The 12,660-nt window shown below is 42.0% G+C and overlaps 1 protein-coding gene across 3 annotated transcripts in view; it reads left to right on the top strand.

Moving 5' to 3' along the window:
* The window catches only part of SLC13A1 (solute carrier family 13 member 1), a 168,211-nt gene that overhangs the window by 138,441 nt on the left and 17,110 nt on the right, over positions 1-12,660 (top strand). For all 3 annotated transcript variants that reach the window (XM_077473472.1, XM_077473473.1, XM_077473474.1), the window contains exons 9-12: positions 6,577-6,731; positions 9,685-9,804; positions 10,906-11,004; positions 11,085-11,186. In XM_077473472.1, the coding sequence (XP_077329598.1) occupies positions 6,577-6,731; positions 9,685-9,804; positions 10,906-11,004; positions 11,085-11,186 (476 nt within the window). The remainder of the gene's footprint in view (positions 1-6,576; positions 6,732-9,684; positions 9,805-10,905; positions 11,005-11,084; positions 11,187-12,660) is intronic.

Below are 12,660 nucleotides of genomic sequence, written 5' to 3' on the forward strand. Positions count from 1 at the left end.
TCTAAGGGAGCGGTAAAATATATCCCTGCCACATTTGTGACGCTAACCTTAAAAACCTGCCAGATTCCTGCTACCATTTAAAATCTGGGGAACAACTATCGGATTTTTTATGGGACATCCCTAAATGTTTCTGGTTTCTCTATTTTATAAAATACAACTAATTACACAAATAGTCACGTACATGTCAGAAGTTAAAAAAATAACTCAATAAGTCTTTTTTATGGTTTAAACTACCTATAATTGATCTATAAACATGCTTGTGTGCTGTAGCTTATCAATGAATAATACACAGAAATTATTCTACACTGAAAATCCATTTCCTTTCTTTCTGGTTGCTAGTGTTCAAAACTGTTTTATTACATCATGTGAAAAGATGTGGGTTCCCTGGTAATTTCCACTTGACAGTCTTGACAGAAAGAGAGTTGGACATATCACTAATTCAGTAATCATAATGTGATGTCAAATCTGTCCACGAAGGCATCAAGTGCATAGTATAAAGGGTTTTGTTATAATGTATAGACACTGAAAGAATTTTAAGCAGACAGAATTTCTTTTCTCTGATATTTAGTGTGTGCCTTAAACAAAGGTAGATTCTAGTAACGATCTTTTGGTTGTTGTCTTTGCAGGATATGTCATACATTTACAAATAAGACTTTATTTTATGTCATACATAAAAAAATTTTATGTTATTTTTGTTAACTATATGGCCTGTGACAACCAGCCTGTGGAAGAACATGGAACACCAAGTTCTCCATAGCAAAGATTGGTATCTGATTTTAGCTACTTTAAAGCGGTGGTCCAGCCCCCCAACTACCCCCCCCCCACCCCCCCACAAATACTGTAGCTGCTGACTTTTAATATTAGGACACTTACCTGTCCTGGAATACAGTGATATTGGCATCCCAGGCAATTTTTCCATTGGCTCTTGGGTGCTCCCTCCACCATAGCGTGTAAGGGATCCCAGCAGTGAAGCCTTGCCTACCGCACATGTGCGAAACATGCTGCGCTTTCTGAATGGCCTGGCGGGGAAGGAGGGGGCTGAACTTCTGATGTTCCTCACTGCGGCAAGGCCTGACGAAAGTGGGGTCAGGTATCTGTCAAAAACAGGTACCTGCTCCCCCCCCCCAAAAGGTGTCAAATGTGGCACTGGAGGGAGGAGACAGATAAGCGGAGCTTGCACTTTTGGGTGGAACTCCGCTTTAAATTAACTGGCCCATGGAAGAACATGGAACACTGTTCTCCATAGCATAGAATAGTATCTGCCTTTTACTACTTAAAGTGCTTGTAAATGATCACCTTGTAACATGACCTATTCCATTTGAAATAGAGATGAAAGGCAAAACATTTGTGTATTGATATAAAAAAATTATAAATAAGTTTTTTTAGAAGTGATCACATTCCCTCTGTTCTCAGCTGCATAGCGAGCTGGGGGAGGAAAAACAGCAGGATACTGAGCTTTCCAGTGAATGGTTGTGCATGGGGGGCGTGTCAGGACAAGTCTGATCATTGGAGCAGAGCAGACTGCATTCTTAGCACAGCTAGAGAACTGACCATGGTAGGGTCTTCTGTTTAGTGTAGTCAGTTTTTAATTGGAAAGCAGAGGGACTGGCAGGATCATCAGAGATTTCACACAAAGGAAGCAATATAAAGAGAACAGGATGCAGCAGGCACATATCAGGAATAGGGAATATTGGGGTAACAAACGCTTTAAAGTTAATTGAAAACTCATTGGTCTTATTACTGCTTTCGTTTCAGCCACAGGTGGCAAGACAGAATTTTATTACCACCAACTCTTTCTCTTTTTTCTGTCTCTACCCACTGCTCTACCACCTCCCCTTCTTCCAGTAGAAAGAGCTCTAATGTTTTGCTTACCAGAGTGCATGCTATCTGATTTTGGTTATGAGATTGTATTACTAATTTCTGAGTTCAACTGCCATATAACTAAAAGAAAGGCACTGTATGGTATTCCATATTGTTGGAGTATTTTATTTTGGGAAATATGCTTATGTTGTATTTGATGACTTTGCCCATGCTGTACTGTGATAACAGTGGACCATTCTGAGGTATTTTTAGATGAAATGGCCACTTGTAGCGCAAAACAATGAAAGTAGTACCACTCAATTGCCCCACAAACCTGTATCAGTTGGATCAGCAAGTGTGTGGACTTGTGCAAGACAGACAGGACCAGCTAGTTAGGCTCCAGTATAACAAAATGGCAGTCATCTGGACACAGACACGACCTGTTGCATGAGTGTGAGATGCGTTTTTCCCTTTTAGGGGCTTAGACATAGAGGCCATGACTGAACAATGATATTAAAGGCATAATAACCAGGTATTATTTATTTAAAAATGCAGATTTAAAAATATTAAACATTACTTTTGAAAGTACATAAACATGTTTTATCGCATAAGACATTTAAGTGATTGTATTTACAAAAGTCAAACAGAATACCAGCTTAAAGTGATTTGTAGACCTGTAGAGCAAGCTTAGCCAACTGAGTAACTTTATGGCATCAAACGGTAAATGCCATAGGGGTTGATTTACTAAAGGCAAATAGGCTTTTAATTTTGCAAGTAAATTTTACACAGAATAATTTAAGTGAAACTTCTTTTTGCATAGAATACTCAATCTCATGCAAGGTGAATACAAAAAAAGCCTTTTTGTCTGCACATGATTGGATGATGGAAGTCAGCAGAGTTTTACCTCATTCACTAAGCTCTGGGAATAATCCCTCTGCCATAGGAAATTGAACAGCCTATATGCCTATAGTATTTAACTCCATGGTCAAGTATTATAGTTTCTTTAAAGTCAAGCTGACCTGGCCTAAAAATATTTAAGTGCCAAGGGAAGCCACAGTAACACAAGTGTGAGCATTTGTTTACCATAGGTGCTTTTTATGCCAGCTTTGGTCCAGCATATAGCCTAGATTTTAATACTACATGACCATACAGTAAGTCTTGCAAGTAAAACTTATTCATAGAGCACAGGGGTCAGGAGTGCGTAACACAGAGAGTGTATTAGTGAGAAGTGCACAAGACACAGAGAGCAGGGGTCAAATGTGCAGAATGCACAGAGCACCTAGGGTCAAAATCACATAATGCACAGAGTGCCAGGATGAGAAGTACAGAACCAGTACAGATCTTTCCCACAAAACAGCTCCCCCCAGTACATCTCCATCCACATACATATGTCCCCCCAGATCCCCCTGGTGCAGATCTCCGCCCTACTAAGTACAGCCCCCCAGCACAGTTCCCTCACCTTAGTACAGATTCCCAAAAGTACAACTTCCCTTAGTACAGATTTCCTCCACCCATATTACAGATCTTCCTCCTATATGAAACACACTCACCAGGAAATTTAGAATGAGGGGACATCCTCCTTCGTTTGTGTCATGTGACTGAACAGAGAAGGAGTTAAGTGGCTGTTGTCAGTGCTAAAATATAGCAGCAGCTGCACCAGGAAAGCTCTGGTGGGGATTTTGAACCCCCTTATTTATGCCTCTGTCCCAAAGCCCCACATCCATTCGTATCTCTCTAAGCTCTTGTACACACGGTTGGACATTCTGACAACCAAATCCATTGGATTTTGTCCAACGGATTTTGTCCGACAGATTTTGTCCGAAACTGTTGCACACACACGGTCAGACAAAGTTGTCGGAAAATCTGATTGTACATAATGTGAAGACATTATTTCGTTACGATGGGACTACGTTCAGGCTAGTAGCCAATAGCTTTGGTCTAGGAATTTGATCTGAGCATGCGTGGCACTTTGTCCGTCGGAGTAGGCTACACATGATCGGAGTATGTCCGATTGGAGAATTTTGTCAGAAAATTTTACCGGCAAGTTGGAAAAGTTGGTCCGTCGGATATTCCCACGGAAACAGTCCGAGGGAGACCACACACAGTCAGAATATCCGACAAAACGGTCCGATAGGACACATTCTATCTGAATCTCTGACTGTGTGTACAAGGGCTAAGGCCGCGTACACACGGGCGGACTGTTCGCCCAACTTAGTTTGTCAAACAATCCGACAAACAGTCCGCTCAAAATTTGCATGAGCGGACTTGACCACACACGATGAACGAACAGTCCGCTGAAAGCGTGCGCGATGACGTGAACGCCACGTACGACGGGACGAGAAATTCGACGTCCAATACACTGCAATGCAACCTTCGCCGTGTAAATCCTTTCTGAGCATGCGCGAAACTTTCCAGTGAATGGTTGTGCATGGGGGGCGTGTCAGGACAAGTCTGATCATTGGAGCAGAGCAGACTGCATTCTTAGCACAGCTAGAGAACTGACCATGGTAGGGTCTTCTGTTTAGTGTAGTCAGTTTTTAATTGGAAAGCAGAGGGACTGGCAGGATCATCAGAGATTTCACACAAAGGAAGCAATATAAAGAGAACAGGATGCAGCAGGCACATATCAGGAATAGGGAATATTGGGGTAACAAACGCTTTAAAGTTAATTGAGAACTCATTGGTCTTATTACTGCTTTCGTTTCAGCCACAGGTGGCAAGACAGAATTTTATTACCACCAACTCTTTCTCTTTTTTCTGTCTCTACCCACTGCTCTACCACCTCCCCTTCTTCCAGTAGAAAGAGCTCTAATGTTTTGCTTACCAGAGTGCATGCTATCTGATTTTGGTTATGAGATTGTATTACTAATTTCTGAGTTCAACTGCCATATAACTAAAAGAAAGGCACTGTATGGTATTCCATATTGTTGGAGTATTTTATTTTGGGAAATATGCTTATGTTGTATTTGATGACTTTGCCCATGCTGTACTGTGATAACAGTGGACCATTCTGAGGTATTTTTAGATGAAATGGCCACTTGTAGCGCAAAACAATGAAAGTAGTACCACTCAATTGCCCCACAAACCTGTATCAGTTGGATCAGCAAGTGTGTGGACTTGTGCAAGACAGACAGGACCAGCTAGTTAGGCTCCAGTATAACAAAATGGCAGTCATCTGGACACAGACACGACCTGTTGCATGAGTGTGAGATGCGTTTTTCCCTTTTAGGGGCTTAGACATAGAGGCCATGACTGAACAATGATATTAAAGGCATAATAACCAGGTATTATTTATTTAAAAATGCAGATTTAAAAATATTAAACATTACTTTTGAAAGTACATAAACATGTTTTATCGCATAAGACATTTAAGTGATTGTATTTACAAAAGTCAAACAGAATACCAGCCTAAAGTGATTTGTAGACCTGTAGAGCAAGCTTAGCCAACTGAGTAACTTTATGGCATCAAACGGTAAATGCCATAGGGGTTGATTTACTAAAGGCAAATAGGCTTTTAATTTTGCAAGTAAATTTTACACAGAATAATTGAAGTGAAACTTCTTTTTGCATAGAATACTCAATCTCATGCAAGGTGAATACAAAAAAAGCCTTTTTGTCTGCACATGATTGGATGATGGAAGTCAGCAGAGTTTTACCTCATTCACTAAGCTCTGGGAATAATCCCTCTGCCATAGGAAATTGAACAGCCTATATGCCTATAGTATTTAACTCCATGGTCAAGTATTATAGTTTCTTTAAAGTCAAGCTGACCTGGCCTAAAAATATTTAAGTGCCAAGGGAAGCCACAGTAACACAAGTGTGAGCATTTGTTTACCATAGGTGCTTTTTATGCCAGCTTTGGTCCAGCATATAGCCTAGATTTTAATACTAGATTTTAATACAAGGGCTAAGGCCGCGTACACACGGGCGGACTGTTCGCCCAACTTAGTTTGTCAAACAATCCGACAAACAGTCCGCTCAAAATTTGCATGAGCGGACTTGACCACACACGATGAACGAACAGTCCGCTGAAAGCGTGCGCGATGACGTGAACGCCACGTACGACGGGACGAGAAAACCTTCGCCGTGTAAATCCTTTCTGAGCATGCGCGAAACTTAGTTTGTCGAACAAGCCTACACACGAGCGGACTGTCCGCTGAAACCAAGTTTCAGCGGACTGTCTTACGGAAATTCCGAAAAACTTTGTTCGTCAGACTGTCCGCTGAAACTGTCCGCTGAAGCCCACACATGAGCGGACTGTCCGCTGAAACACTGTTCAGCGGACAAAGTTGGGCGAACAGTCCGCCCGTGTGTACGCGGCCTTAGAGTAATGGGAGTAATGCTGCAATGTTGTCAGGGCATATAGTTTATTTGCAGTTTCTCTTTGTGTGTGATCAGCCTGCAGGAGAAAGAAAAGGAAAGAAAAGGAGAGGTGAGTGGTACATAAACAAGAAGGTATAAAGTCAGTTGTGTGAAGGAACCCAGCTGGACTGCTGGCAGGAGACAGAAGGCTTTCTTCTGCAAAGGAGAGCTTTGAAGGGGATAGAAGATACAGGGGCAACACATGCTCACTGAGGATGTAAAGCTCAAAAGGTGCAAGCAATCGCCAGAAGCCAACTGAAAACAAGGAGTGCTCTTTTCTTTTTATATTATACAGAACATGTAAAGGAGTACACTTTTTCATGGAAGAGTTTAAGACTTATTGCATTAACGAGAAGTGTACTTTTTAATAGAGAAGTAATTTACAGATAGTCTTTGTCTTTGTTTTCAATGCAGACTCAATCAGTTTCAGAAGACAGATACAGAAACAAAAAGAATCATATGATGTGCAAAGCAATGTGCTTGTGTATTGCTTATTCATCCACAGTTGGTGGCCTGACCACAATTACTGGTACATCTACTAACTTGATATTTGCTGAACAGTTCCAAACGTAAGTATACATTTTAGCATTCACCCATACACCCATAATTTCAACAAATAATAAAATATATGATGCTAATTAATTGATGCAATGTAAATTAATGAGATGAAAAAATAGAGGTATTGTATGGTGTAAATTTAAACTAAACTTTGGTCAGCCTTTAAAAATATGTTTTGGGTGCCCCATCATTTGCTGTCCTGCATATTTAGACCAAGGGGGGTGTAAATCAGAGGATTGCTTACCTTATTCCTTGCTCCTCCAAGAATGTACACTGCTTCTCAAAATGTACTTTTATTGTCATGTTTCCTGGGGCCAACATCATGTCCAATGCAGAACCAGTGCTAAAAATGTAAAAAACAAAAAAAAAACATTTTGCAGAAGTTGGGCACTTTGCCCAGAAGTGCCCAACTAAACCTAATGCCCTGTACACAAGACCAGTTTTCCCATCGGAATAAACTCTGAAGGTTTTTCCGACAGAGTTCCGACGGAATTCTGCTGAAACTGTCCCGTGTACACATGATCACACCAAAGTCCGATCGCCAAGAATGCAGTGACGTACAGCACGTATGACGGGGCTCGAAAAAGGAAGTTCAATAGCCAGAAGCCAATAGCTTCTGTGTCGTACTTGCTTCAGAGCATGTGTCGTTTTTGGTCTGTCGGAGAAGTGCTGTTTTCCCAATAGGAATTGGTTCAGTCGAAAATATCTAGAACATGTTCTATTTCCAGGTCCATTAGAATTTTCGAAAAAAAAAACCACATGATCAGAATATATGATGAAAAGCATCCGTTGGGCTTTTTCTGTCAGACATTCCGCTCACGTGTACGTGACATAACTCCCCATGCATGCACAGACACCAACTATTTTCTGACACCTATGAATTGTGATTTTTATTTTGAATCATTAATTTCTGCAAGGATATTGTGGACTTGCAGCTTCTTCAAAATTAAATTTGCAGTGCACAGCTCTTAAAAGGAATTAGACAATGCATATGAACATCCAAAAGTCTAAAAGACTTCTTTAACCACTTGCTTACTGGGCACTTAAACCCCCCTCAGTCCCAGACCAATTTTCAGCTTTCAGCGCTGATGCACTTTGAATGACAATTGCGCGGGCATACAACACTGTACCCAAATGAAATTTCTATCATTTTTTTCCCACAAATAGAGCTTTCTTTTGGTGGTATTTAGTTACAGCTCGGAGTTTTATTTTTTGCTAAACAAACAAAAAAAGATGCAAAAAAAAAAAAAAAAAAAATCATGTTTTAATAGTTTGTTATAAAATTTTGCAAACGGGTCATTTTTCTCCTTCATTGAAGTGCGCTGATAAGGCGGCACTGATAGGCTGCATTGGTGGGCACTGATGGGCTGCATTGGTGGGCACTGATAGGCTGCATTGGTGGGCACTGATAGGCTGCACTTGTGGGCACTGATAGGCATAGTTAAGGCGGCACTAATAGGCACAGATAAGGCGGCACCGATGGGCACAGATAAGGCAGCACTGATGGGCAAAGATGGGCACAGATAAGATGGCACGGATGGGTGGCACGGATAAGTGGCATGGATGGGTGGCACGGATGGGCACTGATAGGTACCACAGATAGATGGGACTGATGGGCACTGATAGGTGGCACTGATAGGTGGCTCTGATAGGTGGCACTGCTGGGCACTGATGGGCGGCACTGCTGGGCACTGATGGGCGGCACTGCTGGGCACTGATGGGCGGCACTGGGGTGCAGCACCTTTGAGGCAGATTGGGTGGCACTGTGGGTGGCACTGTGGGTGGCACTGTGGGGTGGCACTGTGGGTGGCACTGTGGGGTGGCACTGTGGGCATTATGGGCACAGACGGGGGGCACTTACTTTTACTTTGTTATTTTTCAGGATGGCACTGCGGGAGGCAGGTGGGCACTGGCAGGTGGCATGTGCTGCCTTTCATTGCTGGCCGTGATCGGGACTGATGTCCCGATCACGGCCGCCGGTGATCGGCTTTTTTTTTTTCTCCTCGCGCTGTCAGCGCGAGGAGGAATAATAGCCGATTACCGGCTCCGTTCTATCACATGATCAGCTGTCATTGGCTGACAGCTGATCACGTGATAAGGGGTCGGGATCGACCCCTTACACGGATCGGTGATCAGGCGAGTCTCACGGACTCGCCGATCACAGAGCGCGCCGCGCGCGCCCCTCAGGGGGCGCGCAGGCCGCTCGTAACCAGGACGACGTCAATAGACGTAGTCCTGGAAATCTAGGTCCGCGCTAATGCCGTCATTCGGCAATAGCGCGGTACCCAAGTGGTTAAATTAGCATGTTTAGGCTAAGTTGAACATTTGCAGAAGAATGGTTGGAAATTAACTTAAGAGAGTGAATCATCTAAGAAAATGTGATTTCTGCTGTCTAGTGCTCTATGTCCTTTGCACACCACAACTCACAATACTAATTAATACATCACATTGTATACTTAAAGCTGAACTCCAGGCAAAAACTAACATTGCATTAATGCAAATGCATTTGTACAGTTAGTTCAATTTTGGTGTTCTATGTGTATTATCCTCACATATGTTCAGCAACTCAGCATGAAACGTCTGCATTTTTGCTTCTATGCAGCAGCTTTCTGTAGGTAAGACTGGTCAGCTCTGCACTTTCTTTTTATTTAGACAATCTGTTATCAATGGACCTGGTGGGCCAAACAGAGAGCTCTGTGATGATGTCACTGTTGTTTTACAAGGTAACATTTGGGTTTGCACACAAATCGAACGTCTATCCTTTTGTAGCTATTGGGGGATATATTTGAATGAAAATGTTGTGCCTGGAGTTCACCTTTAATATCACTTCTGCTACTTTAGTAAATGGTGTTTCCTTAAAATGATTATGCAGCCTGATGGTGGCTGCGTTGATCAAGTTGTCATTTTGTTTAAGTGTATTAAACAAAAGGTGGCATTATCTTTTGTCTGCTGGTTTATTTTTAGGCGCTATCCTATGAGTAGAGAAATTAATTTTGGAACGTGGTTCGTGCTTTGCCTTCCCATCAGTATCATTCTGCTCCTGCTTTCATGGCTTTGGCTGCAATGGCTCTTCCTAGGATTCAAGTAAGGAAATTTCAATTGTGTTGAGAGCTATTTATTAAATAAACAGGACTAAAACAATGTTAATTACAGTAGAGTTTGCACACAGTATGAATATTAAAGAATAAAGCCAAACTCCTGACAATATATGTAGGACACATACTATTTCTCTTTAAACAAAAAAGCTTTTTTGTATTGTTGAATATAGCTAGTATGAGTATATCAAATCTCTCATTGATTTACTGTCTTGTAATCACCTGCACAGCAAAGCCCAGTTTAGAAGTGGGAGGCGATTGTCTTTCATTTTACCTTTCATTTTAAATGATTTATAATTTACCAGTTGACTTAAATAGTAATCATTCTTGCATACATTTGAAATTAGGATAATTGCATATTTGTATATATATTAGGGCGGCACAGTGGTGTAGTGGTTAGCACTCTCGCCTAGCAGTAAAAAAGGTCACTGGTTCAAATCCCAACCATGACACTACCTGCCTGGAGTTTGCATGTTCTCCCTGTGCCTGCATGGGTTTCCTCCGGGTACTCTGGTTTCCTCCCACACTCCAAAGACATGCAGGTAGGTTAATTGGCTTCTGTCTAAAATTGGCCCTAGTATACAACTGGGGATCTTGGATTGTGGCTCCTTGAGGGTAGGGACCAATGTGAGTGTGCAATGTAAAGGGATAGGGACAATTGTAGACACTCACTCAGGTTGAACTGGATGGACTGATGTCTTTATTCAACCTTACTAACTATGTAACTATGTAACTATGTAACTATGTAAAAGGTATAAAGGGGACAGGTATGAGCTGTAAACCATGCATGAGACACCCAAGAAGTAGGCTTTTCTACACTTTTATTTAGTAAGGCATTAAAAAAAAAAACATAACAACAACACGGGTGTGATTTGTACGTAACATAAAAAAAACCTTAAATATCTTCTTGTCCAAGTCACCACCTAAACTCATGTTCATTTGTGACTAATAGTGTGCCCCATAATGGATTCCCCAAACAAATAGCACATACATCCTTTTAGCATTCTGTCAGTGTTCAGCCTTTCACCCTACAGCAAAATCCAAAATGTATAGTGAAAACTATTAGTAATCAGAATATGTATCTTTTAAGCTTTAAAGAGTTGTTTAGATGTGGCAAAGAAAAATCACAACGAGAAAAGGCTTCTGCAAAAGTCATCCTGGACGAATACAAAAAACTTGGCCCTATCAGGTAAGCTAAATACAAATATGTAGGAATTATAGTTGAAATCATATAAAGGATACTAAAGTGCTGTAAACATTATTTTGTAGCTATCAAGAAATCATGACATTCATTCTTTTTCTGCTGATGGCTCTGCTGTGGTTTACAAGAGATCCTGGATTTTTTCCTGGGTGGTCCACTCTGTTTCCAAAGTAAGGATTGTTTCCAACATTTTTATTTAATCAGTATTTGTAGCTCTGTTACTGAAAGAGACTTGGTCACAAGACCATTCATTTCAACAAATATGTTCTCATAGGATTATGTGCGCATTTAACATATTTTATGCATGTTATTTAGCTGTGAAAGGCTCCCCTGTGTAGACATTCAAAAGGCCTGAGACTGCTGCTGGGTGCTGCCATCTTGGAAATGAATCAGCAACCGACTTAGAGCTGTCATTCATAGTTACATATATACAGTATTTATCGGCGTATAACATGCACCCCAATTTTAAGAGGGAAGTTTAAGGATTTTTTTTCACAGCCCCCTTTACAGTACACGGCCCTCTCCCCCTGCACAGTACACAGCCCCCCATCCAGTATACAGCCCCTCATCCAGTACACAGCCCCCATCCAGTATACAGCCCCCCTCCCCAGTATACAGCTTCCCATCCAGTATACAGCTCCCCTCCCTAGTATACAGCCCCCCATCCAGTACACAGCCCCTCTCCCCAGTATACAGCCCCATCCAGTACACAGCCCCTTATCCAGTATACAGCCCCCCTGCACTCCCAGGAGATCCCCAGTCTCCTGGGACAGTGCTGCCAGCATTCTCTACAGTTAAGAAAAAAGAAATCTCTGCCAGCCCCTTTCAGACTGCTCCTCCTGTGTCACTCATATTGTAAAATGAAGCTTCCATATACCTCCATAGCTCAGTTTTTTCCACTGTCCTCGTTACATGACTGCTCTCTCCATTACACAGATGGTCATGTGACCGCTCTCCTCCAATCTAAAGATAAAGCTAGGAGGAGAAGGAGCGAGAGGAGGAGAGCAGCCATGAAAAAACTGAGCTATTGAGATATTTACAAGCTTTGTTTTATAATTACACTGACACAGGAGGAGTGGTGAAGGAGAAGGGTCTGGAAAGTGTTTTTTTATCAACTTTAGACTATGCAGGCACCGCTGTCCCAGGGCCGGGAGAAGCGGGGCAGCTGGCCTGACACCCCCCCTCAATGGGTGGGTCCCGGGGCAGACCGTCCAATCCCCGCCTCCTGTTGGTAAAACATAGTATTAGCGTATACCATGCAGGCACTGTTTGTCCTCTGTTTTCAGGGAAATAAAGTGTATGTTATACGCAGATAAATAGGGTAGGTAAATAGAAGGTAAGGTTGAATAAAGACAATAGTCCATCCAGTCCAACCTTTGTAGGTGTATGTGTGTCAGTGTTGATAATCATTTCCCATATCCCTGTATATTGTGTTCACTAAGATGCACATCAATACTCCCTGCTGACACCACCAATTGTGGAAGAGCGTTCCACCTCTTTATTGCCCTGACAGTGAAAAATCCCCTGAGCAGCTTTAGGTTAAACTGCTTCTCCTCCAATATCACTGTGTCCTCTTACACTCCCTGAGGCTGAATAGTTTTTTTCCTATGCTGGGATCACCATTAAGGTATTTGTAAATCGCTA

The sequence above is a fragment of the Lithobates pipiens genome, unplaced genomic scaffold (genome assembly GCF_037356315.1).
Source record: "Lithobates pipiens isolate NorthernLeopardFrog02 unplaced genomic scaffold, aLitPip1_a1.2 Scaffold_8, whole genome shotgun sequence".
Classification (NCBI taxonomy): domain Eukaryota; kingdom Metazoa; phylum Chordata; class Amphibia; order Anura; family Ranidae; genus Lithobates; species Lithobates pipiens.